We start from the raw sequence: 23859 nt of genomic DNA, 5'->3' as shown, positions 1-23859 counted from the left end.
ATGTTTTTTTTCATTAGAAATTCATTCACTTTTTTGCTCTTTAATTTTCGTTTTTCACTCCACGCCTTCCAAGAGCCATAACGTTTTTATTTTTCCATCAATAGTGGTGTGAGGGCTTATTTTTTGTGGGGGGAGTTGTAGTTTCTATTGACACCATTTAAATTTAAAATTGGAAAAAACTCTGATTCCTCCATTGTTTTTTGGGTTTTGTTTTTACGGCTTTCACCGTGAGATAAAAAAGACAACTTAACTTTATTCCGCGTCTCAATACGATTACGGTAATACCATATTTATATAGGTTGTTTTTTATATTTTACTAAGAAAAGACTTTGTTAAAAAAAAAAATGTTTTGCATCACCACATTCGAAGAGCATTATTTTATGCGGCAAGAGCAAAGTTTTTGTTGTTACCATTTTTTGGTACACAACTTTTTGATCACTTTTTCTCTTACATATTCTTTTAGAGCGAAGGTGACCAAAAAACAGTGATTTTGTCATTTTAAATTCTTTATTTTTTACAGCGTTCACCGTGAGACTTAAATAATGGTATATTGTGATAGTGAGAACTGTTATGGACACAGAAATAACAATTTCTGCCAGAATTACGTCTGAAAATAGGCCGCGTGAACATACCCTAACAGCGCGATCGCTGTTCCTGTCCATTAGTCCCGGGTGTCAGCTGTAAAACACAGCTGACACCAGCAGCGTGTGAGAGCCCGCTACATACATCACCCCTGGACCTCAACATGCTCTTACGTCATGGTGCGCAAAGGGGTTAATGCGCAGTGGATGCTGCAGAGTGAAAATTTTCATTTTCCACTGATATGCCAATTTAGTGCACTATATGTTATGCCCAGTTTGTGCCACTGAAGACAAATACCTCATAAAATGTTAAGCGGGTTCTCCCAGGAATGGGGATGCCATATCTGTGGACGTAAGCTGCTGTTTCGGCACACTGTAGGGTTCAGAAGGGAGGGAGCGCCATTCGGCTTTTGGAGCACAGATTTAGCTTGGCAGGTGTTCTGTTTGGGGTTTTGCTTTTATTTTAGTTTATAATGTGGGGGCATATGTAATCTGTGCGGAGTACATTAGGGCATAATAAGGTGGTATAATAATGTGGTAAATAAATAATAATCCGCAGATTTGTGGCCAGTGTCACACTGATAAATGGTGCCCAATCTTATCCGCTTTTGGAACACTCTGCATATATTGCATCGCCATATTCTGAGCCAGAACTTTTTTATTTTCTTCTCCACCAGAGCTGTGTGAGGGCTTATTTGTTGCGGGACAATCTGTAGTTTTTATTGGTACCATTTTGGGGTAAATGCGATTTTTTGATCACTTTTTATTCCATTTTTTGGCGAGGAAGGCGACCAAAAACAAGCAATTCTGACAATGTTTTTTTTTTTTTTTACAGTGTTCACCGTGGGCTATAAATGACAATTTTACTTTATTCTGGGGGTCGATACAATATGCATATCGTAATCACTTTTTGAAAAAAATAAATTAACTTTTTTGTGTCACCATAACTTTTTTATTTTTAGTCAAAAAATCTGTGTAACGGCTTGTTTTTTGTGGGACGGGTTGTAGTTTGAATTGGTACTATTTTGGGGTACATGCAACATTTTGATCACTTTTTATTCTATATTTTGGGAGGGGTGGTGACCAAAAAAAAGCGATTCTGGCACAGTGCTTACTGTGAGTAACTATGTGTACTTTTTGTTAATGGTTTATGTTTTTTTCCTATAATAATATACTTTTTATAGGAAAACCAGTGGTTGCCGATTGTAAGAGAGACTTTATGTCCCATTTAATAACCTAGTCGCCCGCTTTTGAATCCTCTTCAGCTCTCATATATCCTTTAGCCCAAAACTGAATCCTATATTAAAGATGGAGACAATGGATTTATGGAGGGGTAATTTTACATTTCAATCACAGGTTTTTATGCACCCTAAAATATTATTTGCTTTTGCAGATGCTGCTTGGCATAGAGTACTCCTGCTTAGCTTACTTATAACCAGAATAATAAAGTCTATTAGCCCCAGTTTTATTCCATTTAATGTATATGCATTAATACTGATTACTTTACATTTATCAACATTTAGTGTATGTTCACACGCTTACTAAAAAACGTCTGAAAATACGGAGCTGTTTTCAAGGTAAAACCGCTCCTCATTTTCAGCCATTTTTTAATCATACTCTCGTTTTTCGTAGCGTTTTTTACGGCCATTTTTGGAGCTGTTTTTCTATAGAGTCAATGAAAAACGGCTCCAAAAATGGCTGAAGATGTGACATGCACTTCATCTTTGCGGCCGTTTTTTTACACGGTCGTTTTAAAGCCTAAAAAGCGGTCCGTCGGAACAGAACGCCGTTTTTCCCATTGAAATCAATGGGCCGATGTTTGGAGGCATTCTGCTACCGATATTTCAGCCATTTTTCGGGACGTTTACGGCCCGAAAACCGGCTGAAAACACTCCGTATGAACATACCCTAAAGTTTATTGTCACGAAGCGGGTTAGTGGACCCACTAGGCCGTACAGCCATAGCAGGGAGGCAGCTGGCAAAACAACAGGAAACCCCAGAATTACAATGTCCCGCACAAGGGTACCTGGATAGTCCAGACGGTGGCCGCAGCTCTGGCACTGATGTAGATGGTTGCAGCAGATAACGCCAAACATGGCGGATGACACAGGTGCCGCAGGTTGCGCCAAACGTGGCGGATTCCTCCGGATGTGGCAGATGACACAGGACGTGGCAGATACCTCCGAACGTGGCAGACGACACAGGACGTGGTGGATTCCTCCGGACGTGGCACAACTTGATACTAAAGGCACAGCACGGGAAACAGGAGCAGGGAACAAGGCACGGGTAACAACTGGAACGGGAAACACTAAGGGACCATTTGAAAGACAGACTGGGAAAACTGGGGCCTTCTTATAGATCAGGAAATCATGGCAGTTGATGATGATGATGACGATTTCCTAAGTGCGCGCGCTGGCCCATTAAGGCCGGGCACGAGCGTGTGCACCCTACGGGACACAGCGGAACGGAGCGGAAGTGAGCGCTGGCGTCTCCTAGGAAGGAGATGGGGACCAGCGCTCACGGATCCATGGCTGCGGGCGTCGGGAGGTGAGTAAACCTGACGGCCATGGCCGCTACAGTATCCCCCCTCTTACGCCCCCTCTTCTTGGGGCCAGAGCGAGAGAGGAACTTTTTAATTAGAGCAGGAGCACTGAGGTTCTCTTCTGGCTCCCAGGACCTCTCCTCAGGACCAAACCCTCTCCAGTCCACCAAATAGAAAGTCCTTCCTCCTACCCTTTTGCAGTCCAGGATCTCCTTTACCTCGAATACATCAGAAGGACCGCTGGGAGCAACTGTGGAACTAGAAGTCTTGCTGTAGCGGTTCAGGTCCACTGGTTTCAGGAGGGACACATGGAAGGAGTTGGGGATTCTGAGGGTAGGAGGCAGCCGCAGCTTATAGGAGACTGGGTTGATTTGTCGCAGAATCTCGAAAGGACCAAGAAACCTGGGAGCAAACTTGTATGAAGGCACCTTCAAGCGAATGTTTCGAGAGGACAGCCAGACTTTTGTCCCCGGAAGATACTGAGGCGGCTCTCTTCTCCTAGTATCTGCCTTTCCCTTCATGCGATCTACTGCCAGCAAAATAGAGGACCGGGTCTGTTGCCAGATTTTCAGGAAGTCCCCATATGCAGAGTCATCCGCGGGTACCTGAGATGAAGTAGACACAGGAAGAGGGACTCTAGGATGTTGACTGTATACAATGTGAAATGGAGTGGAAGTGGTGGACTCACTTGTGTGGTTGTTGTATGAGAACTCGGCCCATGGAAGAAGCTGTACCCAGTTATCGTGCTGTGAAGAGATGAAGTGGCAGAGATAATTCTCCATGATCTGTTTGATCCTATCAACTTACCCATTGGACTGGGGGTGATAGGCTGCGGAAAAGTCCAAATTCACATCCAGGAGTTTACAGAGGGCTCTCCAGAACTTTGAAGTAAACTGAACCCCCCAGTCGGACACAATGTGTAGAGGCAAGCCATGCAAACGAAAGATGTATAGAATGAAGAGACTCGCCAGTCGAGGAGCAGAAGGTAGGCCGCTCAGCGGGATAAAATGTGCCATCTTAGAGAACCGGTCCACCACCACCCACACGGTGTTGCATCCTGCTGAGGGAGGAAGGTCTGTGACAAAGTCCATCGCAATGTGCTGCCAGGGGTCATTGGGTACAGGCAGAGGTTGAAGCAGGCCGGCAGGCTTGGAGAGAATAACTTTGTTAGAGGCACACACTGTGCAAAAAGAGACAAAGTCCAGAACAATTTTAGGTAGCGTGGGCCACCAGAAGTGGCGAGCAATCAGGTCTCGGGTTTTACGGACACCAGCGTGCCCAGCCAGTTTAGAACTGTGTCCCCAGCGGAGAACTCTTGTCCTGTCTGCCAACCGAACAAAAGTCCTCCCAGGAGGGATGTCTCTAACCTGCAGAGGATTAGCAGTGACAATGCAGGACGGGTCTATGATAGTCTGAAGGGACTCCACCGTGTCTTCCATCTCAAATGATCTGGACAGGGCATCGGTCCTCACATTCTTGTCCGCGGGATGGTAGTGGAGCACAAACTGAAAACGGGTGAAGAACAGCGACCACCTGGCTTGACGGGGATTTAGTCGTTGTGCAGACTGAAGGTAGGTAAGGTTTTTGTGGTCGGTGAAGATCAGTATGGGGTGAGCAGCGCCTTCTAGAAGATGTCTCCACTCCTCCAGAGCCAATTTGATGGCCAGCAGCTCCCGATCTCCAATAGAGTAATTGTGCTCAGCAGAAGAAAAAAGTATTGAGTAGTAGCCACATACTACTGCCTTTCCTTTGCAGCTCCTCTGGAACAGAAGAAGTGCACCTGCACCAACAGAGGAGGCGTCCACCTCCAATGAGAACTGCCGAGATACATCAGGATGATGGAGGATCGAAGCTGAAGTGAAGGCATTCTTGAGGCTAATAAATGTGGACTCTGCGTCTGGAGTCCACACCTTGGCGTTCACACCCTTCTTGGTAAGGGTAGAGATGGGAGCCGTCAGAGAAAAGAAGTTAGGAATAAACTGCCGGTAGAAATTGGCGAATCCCAGGAACCGCTGTATGGCCCTTAAGCCTTGAGGACGTGGCCACTCCAGGACAGCTTTCACTTTCTCAGGATCCATCTTGAGGCCTTGATCCGAGATGATGTAGCCCAGGAAGGGCAGAGAACTCTTCTCAAAAATGCACTTCTCCAGCTTGGCGTATAAATGATTCTCCCTTAATCGTAGTAGAACCTGACGGACATGCCTCCGATGAGTCGTCGGATCTGGGGAGAAAATCAAAATATCATCGAGATAAACAACAACACAGACATAGAGGAGATCTCGGAAGATATCATTAACGAACTCCTGAAACACTGCGGGAGCGCTACACAGTCCGAAGGGCATCACTAGATATTCGTAGTTCCCGTCCTGGGTGTTAAAAACCGTCTTCCATTCGTCACCCCGGCGAATCCGGACTAGATTATAAGCCCCCTGCAGGTCTAGCTTAGAACATTTTTTGGCTCCTCGTATGCTATCAAACAGCTCAGCTATAAGTGGCAATAGGTATTTGTTCTTGACTGTGATCTGGTTGAGACCACGGTAGTCAATGCAGGGTCGAAGGGATCCGTCCTTCTTTTTAACGAAGAAGAATCCAGCCTCGGCCGGGGAGGAAGACTTTCGTATGAAACCCCTTTCCAGATTCTCCTTGATATAGGCAGACATGGATAGAGACTCAGGCAAGGAGAGAGGATATACTCAACCACGGGGAAGAGAGGCATTAGGAACCAGTTCAATGGGGCAGTCATAAGTCTGATGTGGAGGCAGCGTCTCATCCTCACTTTTTCTGAAAACATCTGCATACTGAGCAAACTAGGGGGGCAGTCCCGCCAATGATTGAGGCAGAGGAGGCTTGACAGGATGGATCTTCAACAGACAACGACCATGGCACTCGGAGCCCCATTGGAGAACCTCTCCAGAATTCCAGTCCAGGACTGGGGCATGTAGTCGAAGCCAAGGCAGGCCCAGTGGAACAGGATTGATGGCCTTGGGCAAAACAAGGAAAGAAATTAGTTCAGAATGAAGGACTCCAACCTGGAGCTTCAACGGTTTGGTTTTTAGAAACGATGGGATCAGGCAGAGGCAGTCCATTAACTGAGGCAACAGCAGATGACACAGGACGTGGCGGATTCCTCCGGACGTGGCAGATGACACAGGATGTGGTGGATTCCTCCGGACGTGGCACGACTTGATACTAAAGGCACAGCACGGGAAACAGGAGCAGGGAACAAGGCATGGGTAACAACTGGAACGGGAAACACTAAGGGACCATTTGCAAGACAGACTGAGAAAACTAACAAAACTAAAAACCTGCTCAGGCAAGGATTAGAAGGCCAGGGGCCTTCTTATAGATAATAGTATAGAAGGAAAAGGGAAATGGGAGGAAACCTCCAGCTCACCGATCTGACACTCCTGTGTTAGTAATCGCCCGGATCAGCCGCGACGGCACACGGCAGCAATAGTGGAAAAAACCAGAGAGGATCCAGCGATAATGATGTCAAAAATGGGAAAAAACTTGGTTTCCACTTTATTGAATACAAGCTGTCAGAGCTTAGAATAGAACATCAGGAGGAAAAACAAAGTGGTGATGCGGCAATAGATTAGCCTACGCGTTTCAAGCACTAGGCTGTGCTCTTAGTCATGGCTGTATCTTCTTATAGACCAGGAAATCATGGCAGTTGATGATGAGGACGATTTCCTGAGTGCGCGCTCACTCTACGGGACACAGCAGAACGGAGCAGAAGTGAGCGCTGGCGTCTCCTAGGAAGGAGATGGGGACCAGCGCTCACGGATCCATGGCTGCGGGCGTCGGGAGGTGAGTAAACCCGACGGCTCGCGGCCATGAATGCTACATTTATTTTCCATGTTTTTGCTTAGGCTTCTAGCTTATCTAGATATTTTGTAGTATTTTACAATCAATCTGAGTTTTAAATATCCTACAAAGTTTTGTATCGTCAGAAAAAAATCCTTATTATCAATCCTTATCCCAAGGTCATTAACCCCTTAAGAACATGGCAAATTGTCATGTTTTTTCGTTTTAGTTTTTCCCCTCCCGCCTTCCAAAATCCATAAAATTGTTATTTTTTTGTCGACATAGTTGTAGTTGATAGGGGACTTTTTTTACGGCGCCCATTTTATGGAACTTGCGACTTTTTGATCACTATTAATTCCATTTTTTGAGAGCTAAGGTGACCAAAAAACAACAATTTGGGTGTTTTACATTACCTTTTTTTACGGCGTTCACCAAGCTATTGTAATAGTTCTGACTTTTACGGACGCGGCAATACCAGTTATGTTAACTTTTAAAAAAATTTTTAAAAACTTTTAATACTTAATTTTTTTTGGAGCATTGGAAAAAAACTTGATTTAACTGTTTTTTACTTTTTTATTAGTTCCCCTAGGGTACTTGAACCAGCGGTTAATTGCTGTTTTACAGCCGCTCCCCCAGATTCATGATACTACTACTTGAGAAAGAGTAGTAAGTCACGTAAGTTGTCTTATTTGAGGGGTGATGCATTAGAACTCAAAGAGGACCCGCAATTTGAGCATATAAAGATATTTCATTTATTCAGATATTACATTCTAGTTAAAAAATAAATATCAAGAGTAAGGGTATGTTCACACGAGGGCGTCCGTTACGGCTGAAATTACGGGGATGTTTCAGCCTGAAAACATCCCCGTAATTTCAGCCGTACCGGCATGTGCAGGCGCTTGAACGCCGCGTCCATTACGGCCGTAATTAGCGCTGCTATTCATTGGAGTCAATGAATAACGGCTCCAATTACGGCCAAAGAAGTGACAGGTCACTTCTTTGACGCGGGCGTCTATTTACGCGCCGTCATTTGACAGCGGCGCGTAAATATACGCCTCGTGTGAACAGACAAACGTCTGCCCATTGCTTTCAATGGGCAGATGTTTGTCAGCGCTATTGAGGCGCTATTTTCGGACGTGATTCGGGGCAAAAACGCCCGAATTACGTCCATAAATAGGCCGTGTGAACATACCCTAAAGGCCACTAAAAAAGTTATAAAACGTAATTTTTTCAAAGCATTATGCAAAGGACCGTTTTTGTGAGCCCTCCTTCCCGCAGGATCTTTGGCGTTTTAAAATGTGGAAAATCATCATTACAGTCCCTGTTATGTGGATGAGATTTGTAAAAATCTCATCCACATGCTGCAGAACATTTTGCAGACAAAAATCGGCAACATGCTCTGATTTCTAACTCTACCGCCTGTTCATTCTATTACACGTTCAACTTTTACAATGTAGAAAGGGGGACACGTGGATTTTGCGGATACGCTGTGGAGAAAAAAACCAAAAGACTTTTTACTGTTTAAATTTAATAACGTCCATATTTACCTCCCTGGTGTTGTCAAAGCGACGGCTCTTTGTTATCCCGGCTGTGCACTGCTGGCCCCCTGGGTTGAGGTTTTATCCTATATGATTGATGCAGCCACTCACGGGCTGCAGTCGCATCACAGGAGGCCAACTGCACGGAGATCAGACCCGGGATGCCTTGCTATGGTGACGAAAGTGAGGTAAGTGATGATTTTTTTCTCTCTCGGCACTGCTTTCTGTAGCAGCAAATCCGAAAATCTGCACCACAATTGAAATGACAGGAACAAATTTTTAGTCGCAAAAATTTCTGATACAAAATCTGCCGCGCATGAATCCACCCTAAGGCTGGGTTCCCACGTAGCGTAAACGCTGCAGAATTTCCGCAATGTAATCGTGTACGGAAATTACACAGGATTTATAGTAGCAGCAAAGTGGATGAGATTTAGAAAATCTCATTCCCATGCTGCGGGAAAAAAACGCAGCGTAAACGTTAATTAATTGACCTGCGGTGCAAAATTGAATTCCGCATCATGTCAACTTTTGTTGTGTTTTTGTTGCGGATTTTACCCTTTGAATTCAATGGGGATGCAAAACCCGCAACAGAAAGCCAAGTGTTTACGCCGCAAAAATCGCAACTCCGGAAAAAATCAAAAAATCATACTAATCCAGAACACCCTCCTTCTTCCTGCAGTCCAGCCTCCTGAGATGACGTTTCATCCCATATGACCGCTGCAGCCAATCACAGGCTGCAGCATCACATGGCCTGCAACATTATCGTAGGAGGCCAGACTATGCGCAGAGTACACCGTGGGGGTAAGTATGAGCGTTTCTTCCGCAGCGGAAATTTTGTTTGAAAATCTGCACCACAATGTGGTACGATTTTTCGAACGGAATGTACTGCGGGTTCAAGGTCGGACACGCTGAGGTCGGACACGCTGCATGATTTTTATGTAGCGTATCCGACCTGTGGGAACCCGGCCTAAGGCCTTGTTCACACAGTGCATATTTTACATGCATTTTTTAAGCCAAAACCAGAATTGGATCCAGGAGAGTAGAAATATAGACATATAGACTTCCTTTATTTATTTCTTCTGCTTAGGTTTCGTTCCTGGTTTTGGCTTAAAAAAATACATGCAAAATCTGCAGCAAATCTGCACTGTGTGAACAAAGCCTAAGTCCCCCTGTACATGCAGCATATTTTTTTTTTTGCACAAATTTCTACGACTGAAAATCTGTTCCATTAATCTGAATAGGGTTGTTTCTGCTATGTTTGGATTTCTCCAACAAAATCTGCAGCGTGTGCAGGGGTCCTAACATGGGTTATTTTACATGCATTTTTGGTGGCATTTTTTTTAATCTAGTGTAATTTTGTACATGCATTTTTTCTGCCGTTTTTGAAGTTCTATAGAGAAGCCTGTAGAGAAAAACACCAGAAAAAAATGCCATACTAGAGAATGTTGTGCCCAAACCCAAAAATGCTACAAGAAAGCTGAAAATCAAAACTAAGCTACCCTAGAAAAATGAAAGCTGTGCAGTAATTGGTTGCTGTGGGCAACAAGAAAAATTTAGTGTTAGACCGTTTTGATAAGGCTATATTCACACCACAGTGAAAAAAAAAGGGCCATTAAAAACCTATCAATTGTCAGTTCTTCATGGCCATTTTGCAGTGTCTCTCCAAATTTTCATCCATTTCCTAGCTGTCTGACCGTCTTTTTAAAAAAAAGGACGCATTTCATTTATTAGTTTTTTTTTTGTCCCAACCCACAGTGCCCATGTAGATAGTGCCGCAATGCCCCTGTAGATAGTGCCACAATGCCCACTGTAAATAGTGCGCACATAGTGCCAGTACCACATGAATAGTGCCCACATAGTGCCACAGTGCCCACATATAAAGTACCATAGTGCCCACAAATATAGTGCCACAATGCCCATGTAGCTAGTGCCACACACAGTGCCCAAGTAGATAGTGACACAGTGCCCATGTAGATAGTGTCACGCCCCCTGTAGATAGTGCCACTCCCATTTTAGATAGCACCATTTGTTTTTTTTGTCCCAATCCCTGAAAACAACACAGTGCCCATGTAGATAGCGCCAACCCCATTTAGATAACACCACCCCTCCCTGTAGAAAGCGTTTAGACACTCTGGCCCGCGGTTCTGCTCCTGTTGGAGCCAATGACGTCACTATCCATATATATGACGCTCTGGCCAGGGATTCCGGAATCTCAAAGCCCCTAATGTCACTGTCCATATAAGGACAGTGATGTCAGAGGCTCCTCCAGGAGCGGATTTCCTGGCCAGTGCGTTGCCAATGCTCTGACCGGGGATTCCGCTCCTGGAGGAGTCCTTGACGTCACTCTCCATACATATATGGAGAGTGACATCAGGGCCTCCCTCTAGTAAGCGTAATCCCCGGCCAGAGCATTGCTGATGCTCTGCCCAAGGATTCTCGCATTACAAAGCCCCTAACGTCACTGCCCATATATGGAGAGTGACGTTAAAGCTTTCTCAAGACTGGAGTCCCCAGCCAGAGAGCTTGCAATGCTCTGGTCGGGGACTTCATAGTTGAAAGCCCTTACATCACTGTCCTTATATGGACAGTGACATCAGGGGCTTCCCTGGGCTCAGCGCTTAAAGTAGCTCTGTCCCCTGGGAGTCACCTTGTGAGGGCCAGGATCAGTTTTTAACGGAAGTCACAAGGATTGATTTCTGAAAAACGTCCGTTAAAAACTGATCCAATGAAAACGACAAAAATTAGAACATGCTGTATGAATACACTCATAGAACGTCATTGTTCTGAAAAAGGCCGTGTGACAACTGTTGAAAAAAAAACTAAACCTTAAAAGCTATAGTCCAAATCTGTCATTATGTTTGTAGGTAATCCAATATTTTACTATGGATTTTGAACTAACTTCTGATGGCACCATTTTTGTTCCCCACCAACTGCACAAAAAAGATGTAAAAAAAAAAATGCCACTAAAACAACATTAAAATGCTGTGTATAAAATTTCGTTTTTATGAATCTCCTCCTATAAATGTAATAAATTAGACAGCAAAAACTACAATGAACATGATTACAAAAAGAATAAACGTTAAAGCATACTTCCCAGCCATCCTGGATTTAGCGGGACAGTCCTGGATTCCAGGCGGTGTCCCGCTGTCCCGGGCGGCCGGTGGTATGTCTCGGTGTCAACTGTATATGGGTCTTCAGGACGCAGATACACTTGAATCAAATGCTGAAGCAAGGAACCATCAGCTCCCTGCTTCAGCATTCACTGCCCACTCGTCGAGGACTACTTTAAGGTGCTCTGGCTGGGGATTCCGCTCCTAGAGGAAGCCCCAATGGCGCTGTCTGCAAGGGGGGGTAGCACTATCTACAGGGGGGTGGTGTTATCTTCAAGGGGGTGTGGCACTATCTAGATGTGCACTGTGGCACTATATGGGCACTATCTATAGGGGACACTGGCGCTATCTACATGGGCACTGTGTGTGGCACTATCAACATGGGCATTGTGGCACTATGTAGGCACTAGCACTTTATATGTGGGCACTGGCACTTGGGCCAGCTAAGGGGGCATTATAATGTACAGGGGCAGCTAAGGTGGCATTAAATTGTATGGGGGCAGCAAAGGCGGCATTATACTGTATGAAGGCATCAGTGTGGCCATTATACTGTATGGTGGCAGCTATCTGGGCATTATGCTGTATGGGGCAGGTATGGGTCATTATAATGTATAGGGGCAGTTATGGGGGCATTATACTTTATGGGGGCATTATACTGTATGGGACAGCTATAGGGGTATTATACAGTATGGGGGAATTTGTGTGGGCATTATAATGTTTGGGGTCATCTGTGTGGTCATTATACTGTATGGGGGCATTGTGTTGGCTTTATACTGCATGGGAACATCTATAGGGGCAATATACGCTATAATGTGCATTATACTGAGTGGGGCAGCTATAGGGGCATTATACTGTGTGTGGGGGTTCTATGGGGGCATTATGCTGTAGAGAGGCACTATGGAAGCATTCTCCTATGTGGGCTAAACCGGGTGTGTATGGGCGGAGATTGGGTGGGATTAGAGGCGTGGCTTTAAAGGGGAAAAAATTGCCGAGCTATTCGCGTCGCAGCGGTTGTCCTTCTTTACGATACTTGAAAGTTGGGCGGTATGTTTAAAGGGAAACTGTCATCCACATTATGCTGCTTTCATGAGATAGCGACAGCTCATGAATACACTATCATCTGTGGTAACGCGGGCACTCCATGTAAGTTCTCAGAAATGTCTTCACGTTGGCAAATAAGTGACAGACCGCTGAAATCAACATGTCTGGGCAGCATAATGTGGATGACAGGTTCCCTTTAATCAACAAAAGTCACAAAACTGTAAAAAAAAAAAAATCTACGTCCAATAACACATTTATAGTGATCAATTAACGACATTGATCCCCATATCTAAAGGGGTATTTTGGTTTCAGGAAATAAATGTTGTTCTTTGTATAATGAAAGTTATACACATTACAATTTACTTTCTGTCTCAATTTCTCATGGTTCTCAAGAGCTCTGCTTGCAGTCATTCAATAGAAAGCTTCATTGTTTACTTCCAGTGAATGAGAATCTGTCACGGTCATGTGATGGACACACAAGTTCAGCACCGATTGACGTTACATAACAGTTATCAGAGCTGTGTTTTGTAATGAGCCCCAAATTAATATAGAAAGTTATATTAGAAAATTTTAAAAATATCCATTTTATACAAAGGATCATTCTATTTGCTGGAATCACAATATGCTTTTCAATGTTTTCTTAGATACAATGTAAATTTATTAGCACAAGCTTTTTTCGTTAGCAGTTATCAGGGTTAACTGCGGATTCTTTTGAATTAATAAACAGTAGATGCAGAGGAGGCAGTAAGTCTTTTCGTTTCGTTGACATTTTTAAAAATGTCAAACCACTTTTATTGATCCTTAAACAAATTAAAAAAAATTGCACCAAATATTAAAGCATTTAAGATGATTCAAGAAGTAAGAAAATTACCCAGTCAAATACGGATAATTTCTTGAGTCAAAAATTGTCATAAAGTGCTCATTCAGTTTTATTATCACTTAGTTAGAATATGCTGTAAATATAAAAAATCTTAAAATGAAGTGAAAATATACAATATAACATAATCTAGAAACCGAGCTGGGTTCATGGGAGTAGATAAGCTGGGTGTGCAGGCGACATTTTGCACATATTAACCTACAATTTAAAAATAATTTTAAAACACCGGATGTCCAGTTTTTTGGTAACATTTATATAAAAATTGTAGCTCTTTCTCTCAAGCTAATTAATTTTTTTTTAGCTTAAAATGGTTGTTTTACTACAGCCAGCTAGGATATGCCATCAATGTCCAATCGGTTGGGTCTAACTGCTGTTGACTGTAAGGCCGAATTCAGACGACCATAGTATACGTCCATGTCACGGCAATTAAAACAACGGCCGTCACACGGACGCATCTATTTCAATGGGGCCGTTCACATGGCCGTTGTTTCAACGAACCGTGTGAAGGGTCTGTTGAAATATAGAACATGTCCTATTTGATTTAATTTTCACGGATCCCTTGATAGACTCAAATCTATGGGAATCCGCGAAAACTAGACCAGCACGAGGGCAACTCGGACGTGAAAAACTGCAATTTTTCATGTCCGAGTTTCCGCACGTTCGTCTAAATACGGCCTAATCGATAACTCCGATCCCTGGCCCTTAGATGCCACAGTCAGTGCTGCAGCATTTAAGTGGTTAAACAGAGGGAAAACCTCCCTCTGTCACCCCATCACCGCCCTCCAAACGCGATCATGGGACACTGATGGGTTGCTATGTCAGCTGGGTGCCTAACAATTGCCCCCAGGTCTGCCATACACGGAAGACTATTAGGCCCTAATAGGCTGTCTGTCAGTTTTATAATGACACTTATAATGCATTGCAATACAAAAGTATTGCATTGTATTATATGACCATTAAGAAGGTTAGATATTGGATTATCTATACAAAAATGTGTAACTTGAGCCTATTTGATAAAATCTATGTTTTAAGAAGGTAAAAAAAGTATAAAAAAAGTTCTTTATTTTTGAAAAAAGTGTAAAAATATATATATTTGTCCCAAACAATCATAACATCATTAAAAAAAATCATTTTTTCAAAATTGCTGTTTTTTGATTATCCTGTTTCCAATTTTTTTTTATAAAAAGTGATCACAGAATAGTATGTACCCAAAATGGTACCAATGAAAATCACAGCTCGTTCCGCAAAAAAATAAGCCCTCATAGAGCTCCGTTGATGAAAAATAAAAAATGTTAGAGGTCTTGGAATGCAGCGACACAAAATGCGTCTATAAAAAAAAATTATTAGGCAAAAGTAGAAAATCTATAGAAAAACTACATACATCGCACAGTGACCTTCATAAAAATGAAACCCAAAAAATAATAGTGGAATTGCTGTTTTTTTCCTACCTTTCCCCCGAAAAAAGTTAATAATAGTTCTACAATAAATTATATGTAGCCAAGACAAAAATCATTCTTGTCCTGCAAAAAAACAAGCTCTTATATGGCTTTGACAAGAAAATGCAGAGATGAAAAAATGAAAAATAAAACGCTACATCCCTTAGTCCAAAATAGACTGTGTCCTTAAAGGGGTTGTCTGACGAAAATAAATATATATCTTTTTTTTTTTCTGAAATTAATAAACTTTTTAACATACTTTCTTTTCCATACATGCATGGATCGTAGGTTTTCAGTTCCCGTCACGTAGACCCGGAAGTTCGGAGCGGCTGTTTTTGCAGCAATTCATGCAGGTTTGGAACAGAAAGTGTATTACAAAGTTTATTCATTTCAGAAAACTAAAATAATAGTTTGTATTTTCGTCGGACAATCCCTTTAAAGGCTGTGTTAACTTTTTCATAAAAATAATTTCAAATTGACTTTTATTTCAAATTGTCTTTCCTTTTGGCAATGCAGCTTCTATGTATGAAGGTCTAACTGCTGTGAAGATATAGTCAATTATATTATATCTGTCGTGTGCATGAGGCCTTAGCAATGCTAAAGAGTTTAAAGTGACATATTTCGACTTGCAAAAATACCAAGTCATTGAAAATATAGGTCGTTTTGACAAATGTTTAACAGACAGCAATGTTCACAGCCACCGTACCAAACAACCAACCATATTATGACTTCTATTATTTCTGCCAAAGAATAATTCATTACTATTGGCCATTTAACACTCAATTACTCGAATTTTATTATTGTTCTTATACAGAAGAATATCTATATAGAAAACAAAATATTGCTTGATAATTATTGAGTTTAGCCTAGACACCATTATACACAACTATAGAGTTTCCTTTTATAGGTAATTAAGCCTTTCCCATTTCAAGACTTTTCCCTACAATTCCTTTTTAATGATCACATATTATTTCTTAGTGTGCAGAACTGTCATATTATATGAGTCTTTAAAGCATTAATTGCCTTTGCTGTCTGTGCAGTATATTTTATAAATCTCCCTCTCAGGATAGGTGGCTCAGTCAAAGCGATAGATTTAATTAACTTCGGGATAATGTGATGGTGGCAGAAATATTGCTATTGTGTGGACGAAGAAAATTAAGAACTCTTATACTAAGGGCTCATTTAGACGAGCGCGTATCTCATTCGTGTGACGGCCGTTAAAACAACGCCCATCACAAGGACGCATGTATTTCAATGGGGCCGGTCACGCGATCGTTGTTTTAATGGAGCGTGTGAAGGGTCAGTAAAAAATTAGGACATGTCTTACTTTCTTGCGTTTTCACGCATCCCTCCACAGACTCTAGTCTATGGGGGAGGCGTGATAATGCGTCCCGCACGGGTGCACCTCGGATGTGAAAAACTGTAGTTTTTCACGTCTGAGGTTGGCCACGTTCATGTGAATGTAGCCTTAGAATACTTTAGTAGAGATGGCAGAGATCAAGAGGCAAGTATTGTGGAAAGCATGGCAGGGCAATGATATAAGTAGGAAAGAGCAGCACATTATCAATCTCAACACATGGACCTACGTCCATGATTTATAAAATGTGTCTAAGAGAGTGGCTACAAAGGGCACCTCTTGCTCTGGAGGACCAGGTCTGTTTTCTATTACATGGACAGCCCATTGAATGTAATTTAGTATTGAGGGGCGACGCTAATAGAGGATGTTTTCCGCTCATGGGCTCCTACTGATAGTATCTTTGGACATCTCTCGATGACAAGGCAGAAGACGTTAAATGGTGCACAGAAGTTCAAAATAAAGAAATTCAGCTGGATGACACACGCAATGACTAGTTTAATTCTAAAATCTGGGAAACAAGCTACTAACATCCACCTATTGTAAAAAATGATGAATAAGGACATGTGGGACATCTGCAGATAGTGACAACCTAGTATGAACAAAGCCCAAATCTGCTAATACATCACTGTTAAAATCACTATATTTTCATGCGTACAACACACACAAGCTTTTGTAATATCTTTACATTCCCCATAGCCTTCCTAGGATATTATTAGATCACTTGTACTCCTGAAGGAAGTCATTCCAGTAATAGAAGTATATCAAGGGACTGCTGTATATGCAATATCAAGTGTGGATTCACCTTCGGCTCGCCAAAGGTCAACCTACACTTAGTACCATTAATGAAAAGCTCTGCTAATCTTTACCTTGCTAAATGAGGGATAAAGCGATGGTACAAAAAAAGGTTGTAAACAGGTCTACATATGATCTCTATATTTGGTCTCATGATTTGGGAAAATTTTTGGTCAGATCGCAGCAAAATCGACTATGTACTGTGAAAAAAAGTTAAGAAAATCTTTTAAATACAAGATAACTAGGACTGTAGATACCTATGTTGTGCTATGATAATTCAAAAAGTTATTACAAATTCAACGCTGAATACATAGACCAATCTACTCGTTTTATGGTCTTTTGATATAAATAGACTTCATATGAAGTTTTTGATCACTCTTGTTTCATCTGCAGGGAGCAGCTTTGTGATTAGTGAAGGAAGCTTTCTTGACGCATCAAACTGGGTGAACCCTGCCCAGCTGTTCCTCTACTATCAATCAAATGCCAGTTCTCCATGGGTACGGGATCTCTGTGGCCAAAGAACAATAGATGCTTGTGAGCAGATTTGCGACCCAGAAACAGGTGAGTCAAGGTTTGACCTTAATAAGAGTGATATTCATAATACATGATGCCCGGGGCATGTCTTCTCAGATATTACTGTACAGACCCTATGAGTGCTTATAAATTGTTCTAATGCAACTATTCCCCTTTGTGTTTCATATGTATTAACCTTTATTAGATTAATGGTAAGCAGTAAATATACTGATAGTTCTTATGTAATGATACAGTAATAATAAAGTACCAAATAAATACCAGAGTAGGAAGTGCTAGGTGTGCGACAGCTAGACTCAAAAGGACTCATCTTGATAAGAGGGGTGTCCCCCGCTCAGGAACCCCCTCTGTGAGTGTGCCAGAGTGAAGAGCCGCTAACAATCAGCATCTCTTACGCTGACACACCCAAGCTGTCCATGTATTATATCTAATATGGCATTTCCCTTGTAGCGGCCACTGTAGGGGAAATTAGCAGCTGACGACCACTTCCCCTGTCATAATCAGCTCTCATATTAAAGGCATTGTCTATGATGAGACAGCGCCTTTAATATTATACATAGAGTGGAAACTGCTCGGAAAATTAAAGGGTAGATAGTAGGTTTTAAAGACAAATAATCATAAAAGCACGTCAAAATCCTGATTTTCAGACGTTTTTTTTAAGCCACTCGCGATTCTCGCAGCATTTATTACGGCCGTTTTTTAGCTGTTTTCTATAGATTCTATGAAAAACGGCTCCAAAAACGTCCCAAGAAGTGACATTCACTTCTTTTTCGCGGCCGTGTTTTTACGCGGCCGTTTTTCAAAACGGCCACGTAAAAAAACAGCCCGTCGGAACAGAAACGCAGTTTTTCCCATTGCAATCAATGGCCAGATGTTTGGAGGCATTCTGCTTCCGATATTTTGGCAGTTTTTAGCCATTTACGGCCCGAAAAACGTCCAAAAATAGGCCGTGTGAACATACCCCTACTGTTAAATATGTACAAAATTCCCCTTACAACAATATCATATAAGTGCCATTAGCGGTAATGTAATATGTACTAAAGGCTGATTAGATGTAAATGTAACCAAAGTGCAAAATACATTTGCAGAAAGATATTCACAGAAGTACATTTGTCTCTACAAAGCTTTCCTTATTGTTCATTATAGTTGCAATGCAATGTTTTCCATATATATATATATATATATATATATTAAAAAACATTGAATTGCAACTTTAATGAACAATACGGGATATATATATATATATATATATATATATATATATATATATATATATATATATGTTATTTTTTATATTTTTTTAATAAATATTATTTGTCTTCAAATGCTTCATTGCTTCTGTATTTTCTCCACATTGAACTGAAAAATACTAAACAGTCTAATAGGTAATAGCGCAGGGAATTTTTACTAGCAATAAGAACAGGAAATATCTATCATTTCCTACTTACTACAGTACAAAAATAAAGTAGTGTAAAAGCAAAGTGCTAAGGCGAAAACTGCCGTGACATTTACCACTGACTGCAAACAAATAGGTGTAAGAAGTGTATGAACCAATACCGAGGCATAGAAATTCACATACTCACCTTGTCTTTTTGATTGACAAATCAGATTCTGCAAGTCGATGAGTGTATTTACAGGCTTTTTTTTATGGAGCGGCTCATGGATATGCATAGGGTAATGCTGAACGAGCAAAACTCTGCACCGGATAATGGCCAGACTTGGGTGATTGGGACACATTTTTCATGTCTGTGAGGTAGGCAGAATGATGTGCTGGATAATGGCTCCAATTCACATAACAATATTTTACAGTTATATATAGTCAAATTAAACCTCGAGGAAAAGCGCAGTTTGTTAAACCTTTCTCTGGTTTTCATATTTAATAAATTCAATGTATTCAAGTGTGTAGCTGATACTAAAGAAAGCTATATAGCCCCAATGAAACAAAACAAAATAAATACAGAGAAAAAAGTGTTGGCCTTTTCGATACAAATCCCTGCATGAAAATGCAGCTAAACTTCCTTCAGAATATTTGTCTTAACAGCCCATCCCAAGTAATGCTTGGTTCACACCATGTTTGGGCTCTACGTTTGGTGTATATGATGGGAATATATATATATATATATATATATATATTTATATTTATATATATATATATATATATATATATATATAAAAAAAAAGAGATAGAAGCAGCACTCAAAAAAACTCTGGTTTATTCATCCAGCTGGATGAATAAACCAGAGTTTTTTTGAGTGCTGCTTCTATCTCTCTTTTTTGGATACACGTTTGTGCAGGGAGAGGTCACTCCCTGTTTGAAAGCTGAGCACCAGCCTTAACAGGCAAGGAATCACTGTGCTGCTCCTACCCTTGATTTGTCTCATATATATATATATATATATATATATATATATATATATATACTCTACCGTTCAAAAGTTTGGGGTCACCCAGTCAATTTTGTGTTTTTCATGAAAACTCACACTTATATTTATCAAATGAGTTGCAAAATGACTAGAAAATATAGTCAAGGCATTGACAAGATTAGAAGTAATGATTTTTATTTGAAATAATAATTTTCTCCTTCAAACTTTGCTTTCGTCAAAGAATGCTCCATTTGCAGCAATTACAGCATTGCAAACCTTTGGCATTCTAGCTGTTAATTTGCTGAGGTAATCGGGAGAAATTTCACCCCATGCTTCCAGAAGCCCCTCCCACAAGTTGGATTGGCTTGATGGGCACTTCTTGCGTACCATACGGTCAAGCTGCTCCCACAACAGCTCTATGGGGTTGAGATCTGGTGACTGCGCTGCGGGTACTATTTAATGAAGCTGCCAGTTGAGGACCTGTGAGGCATCTATTTCTCAAACTAGAGACTTTAATGTACGTGTCTTGTTGCTCAGTTGTGCAGCGGGGCCTCCCACTTCTCTTTCTACTCTGGTTAGTGCCTGTTTGCGCTTTCCTCTGAAGGGAGTAGTACACACCGTTGTAGGAAATCTTCAGTTTCTTGGAAATTTCTCGCATGGAATAGCCTTCATTTCTAAGAACAAGTATAGACTGTCGAGTTTCACATGAAAGCTCTCTTTTTCTAGCCATTTTGAAAGTTTAATCGAACCCACAAATGTAATGCTCCAGATTCTCAACTAGCTCAAAGGAAGGTCAGTTTTATAGCTCCTCTAAACAGCAAAACTGTTTACAGCGGTGCTAACATAATTGCACAAGGGTTTTCTAATCATCCATAAGCCTTCTAACACAGTTAGCAAACACAATGTACCATTAGAACACTGGAGTGATGGTTGCTGGAAATGGGCCTCTATACACCTATGTAGATATTTCATTAAAAACCAGACGTTTGCAGCTAGAATAGTCATTTAGCACATTAACAATGTATAGAGTGTATTTCTGATTAATTTAATGTTATCTTCATTAAAAAAAACTGTGCTTTTCTTGCAAAAATAAGGACATTTCTAAGTGACCCTAAACTTTTGAACGGTAGTGTATAAGTAAAAAAATGAGCAGCAACTCCAATAGTAACGGTAAAAAAAGTGGGTACTTTTATTGCCCGTGCAACGTTTCAGCTCCGTTCACTGGAGCCTTTCTGCTTGAGAAAGGCTCCAGTGAACGGAGTTGAAACGTTGCACGGGCAATAAAAGTACCCACTTTTTTCACCCTTACTATTGGAGTTGCTGCTCATTTTTGGACTTCTGTTTATCTGGGACTTGGTCTGTCCCTCAGAGCCTGCACCCACACGCTGCCGGTGCTGCTGGACTTTGTATATTTCTGTATATATATATATATATATGCAAGGCACTGTGCAAAAGTTTTAGGCAGTTGTGGAAAAACTCTGCAAAGTAAGAACGCTTTCAAAAATAGAAGTGTTAATAGTTTCTTTTTATCAATTAACAAAATGCAGAGTAAATGAACAGAGAAGGGAGAAATGTAAATCAAATCAATATTCGGTGTGACCACCCTTTGCCTTCAAAGCATGAATTACTCAAGGTACACTTGCACACAGTTTTTAAAGCAACTCTGGAGGTTGTTACAAACATCTTGGAGAACTAACCACAGATGTTCTGTGGATGTAGGCTTCCTCAAATCCTACCATCTCTTCATTCAATTCCAGACAGACTCCATGATGTTGAAATCAGGGCTTTGTGGGGGATATATCATCACTTCCTAGGACTCCTTGTTCTTCTTTACGCTGTATATTTGGGGTCGTTGTCTCTCTGCTGAATAAACTTTTAGGACAATCAGACACCTCCCTGATGGATAAGTATCTGCCTGTATTTCTCAGCATTGAGGACACAATTAATCCTGACCAAATCCCCAGCACCTGAACTTGCTGAAGTGCAGTCCCAAACTTGCAAGGAACCTCCACCATGCTTCACTGTTGCCTCAGACACTCATTATTGTACCGCTCTCCAGCCCCTCGGCAAACAAAACTGCCTTCTGCTACAGCCAAATATTTCAAATTTTGACTCATCAGTCCTGACATCTGCTGCCATTTTTCTGCACCCCAGTTCCTATGTTTTCATGCATAGTTGTTTCGCTTGGCCTTGTTTCTACATTGAAGGAATTCTTCCATGAAGACCACTTCTAGACAGACTTCTCCGAACAGTGGATGGGTGTAGCATGATGTGTCTTTGGTCTGCTACACTATGTTTCCTTTGCTGACCACTATGTCTACAGTCCCCAACATTGCCCATTTCTTTGTGCTTCTTTAGAAGATTTTGAACAGCACATCTTGAAACCCCAGTCTGCTTTGAAATCTTTGCCTGGGAGAGACCTTGCTGATGTAGTATAACTACCTTGTGTCTTGTTACTGTGCTCAGTCTTGCCATGGTGGAACTGTGATATGAAACTGTCTTCCACAACCTCATCTTTATAGCAAAGTTTGGCTGTTCCTCACCAAGTTTTTAGTCTCCTACACAACTGTGTCTTTTACAGTTAATGACTGTGTTTCAATTTACATATGAAAATGATGATCATTACCACCTGTTTGGTAAAATTTGTTAATCATACACCTGATTGTAATCCTTCAAAATCCATGACTTTGTGCAAGTGTACCTAGAAGAATTAATGCGGTTTTGAAGGCAAAACACCAAATATTGATTTGATTTAGATTTCTCTTCTGTTCATTCACTTTGTATTTTTTGATAATTGATTAAAAGAAAAGCACAACTATTAACAGTTCTATTTTTTAACCCCTTAACGCTCAGCGGCGTAATAATCCGTCGTGCTAAGTGTATCGTTCGCGCACAGCGACGGACTATTACGTCGCGGGGAAAATGCATCGCTATTTTCCCCCGGCGCGTGCACGAGCTGTGACAGCTGCTGTTTCCGACAGCAGGCTATCACAGCTCAATACGCCGGGACCTGCCACGATGGTCCTGCCTCCACGATCGCCACTATTGGTCAGTTAGTGAGTAACTGTCCAATAGTGGCGATCAGTCTCTTCACTTCCTCTCCTTGACCTCACATCCGCCCTGAACGCCCTGTTGGAGATAGCGAGGCGTTCAGAGCGGCTGTGAGAGAGAGAGAAGAGAAAGAGTGAAAAAAAGTGAAATAAGAAGTTAAAAAAAAACTTTTTTCTGCTTCCCACCTCCCCAATCCTGTACCCTTCCTCTTTGCATTGCCCCCACGTTTTTGGTCAGTGATCTCCTATCACTGACCACTTCTTAGTCTTCAGGACCAATTTCTTGGTCCCTGGGGATTATTTTTTTCTTTTTTTTCTTTATAAAACATATAAAACAAAAAAAAAATTAAAATAAAAAAAACAAAAAAAAAAAACAAACTTAATTTAGACAATTTAACTGGTTAGTTTAGTATTAGGGTTAGTTAGTGTCAGGGAACCGTCAAAAAGAGTAGTTAGGTATAGCGTCAGGGAATTTAGCGTCAGTAATCCGTCACTGTAGTTAGATCTAGCGTTAGGGGTCCATCACTGTAGTTAGGTTTAGCGTCAGGGAAGCTCGGAGTAATCTAGATAGGTTTAGTGTCAGGTACCCGTTTACCGTAGTTAGGTTTAGTGTTAGGGAAGCTCGGAATAATTTAGTTAGGTTTAGTGTCAGGGAATAGTCGGCGTAGTTAGGTTTAGTCTCCCCTAGGAGACGCCCCAGGACCACTACTGCAGTTGAAGCCCCCGAGCGAAATGACCCCGCCGCAGTTCAAGCCCCCGAGCGAAGTGACCCCATTTGGACCCCCACACCAGACATTTATGAGCCCCAAATCCCAGAGTACACGGGCAGCTCAG

The 23859-nt window shown here is 41.6% G+C and overlaps 1 protein-coding gene across 1 annotated transcript in view; it reads left to right on the top strand.

Annotated features, from left to right (window-relative positions):
- The window catches only part of ASTN2 (astrotactin 2), a 647867-nt gene that overhangs the window by 317153 nt on the left and 306855 nt on the right, over positions 1-23859 (top strand). The window contains exon 6 of the mRNA XM_075835545.1: positions 17475-17642. Within this exon, the coding sequence (XP_075691660.1) occupies positions 17475-17642 (168 nt within the window). The remainder of the gene's footprint in view (positions 1-17474; positions 17643-23859) is intronic.

Source organism: Rhinoderma darwinii, chromosome 8, assembly GCF_050947455.1.
Source record: "Rhinoderma darwinii isolate aRhiDar2 chromosome 8, aRhiDar2.hap1, whole genome shotgun sequence".
NCBI lineage: Eukaryota > Metazoa > Chordata > Amphibia > Anura > Rhinodermatidae > Rhinoderma > Rhinoderma darwinii.
The sequence above is the reverse complement of the archived record's forward strand: the minus strand, read 5'-3'. Positions and strand labels throughout refer to the sequence as shown.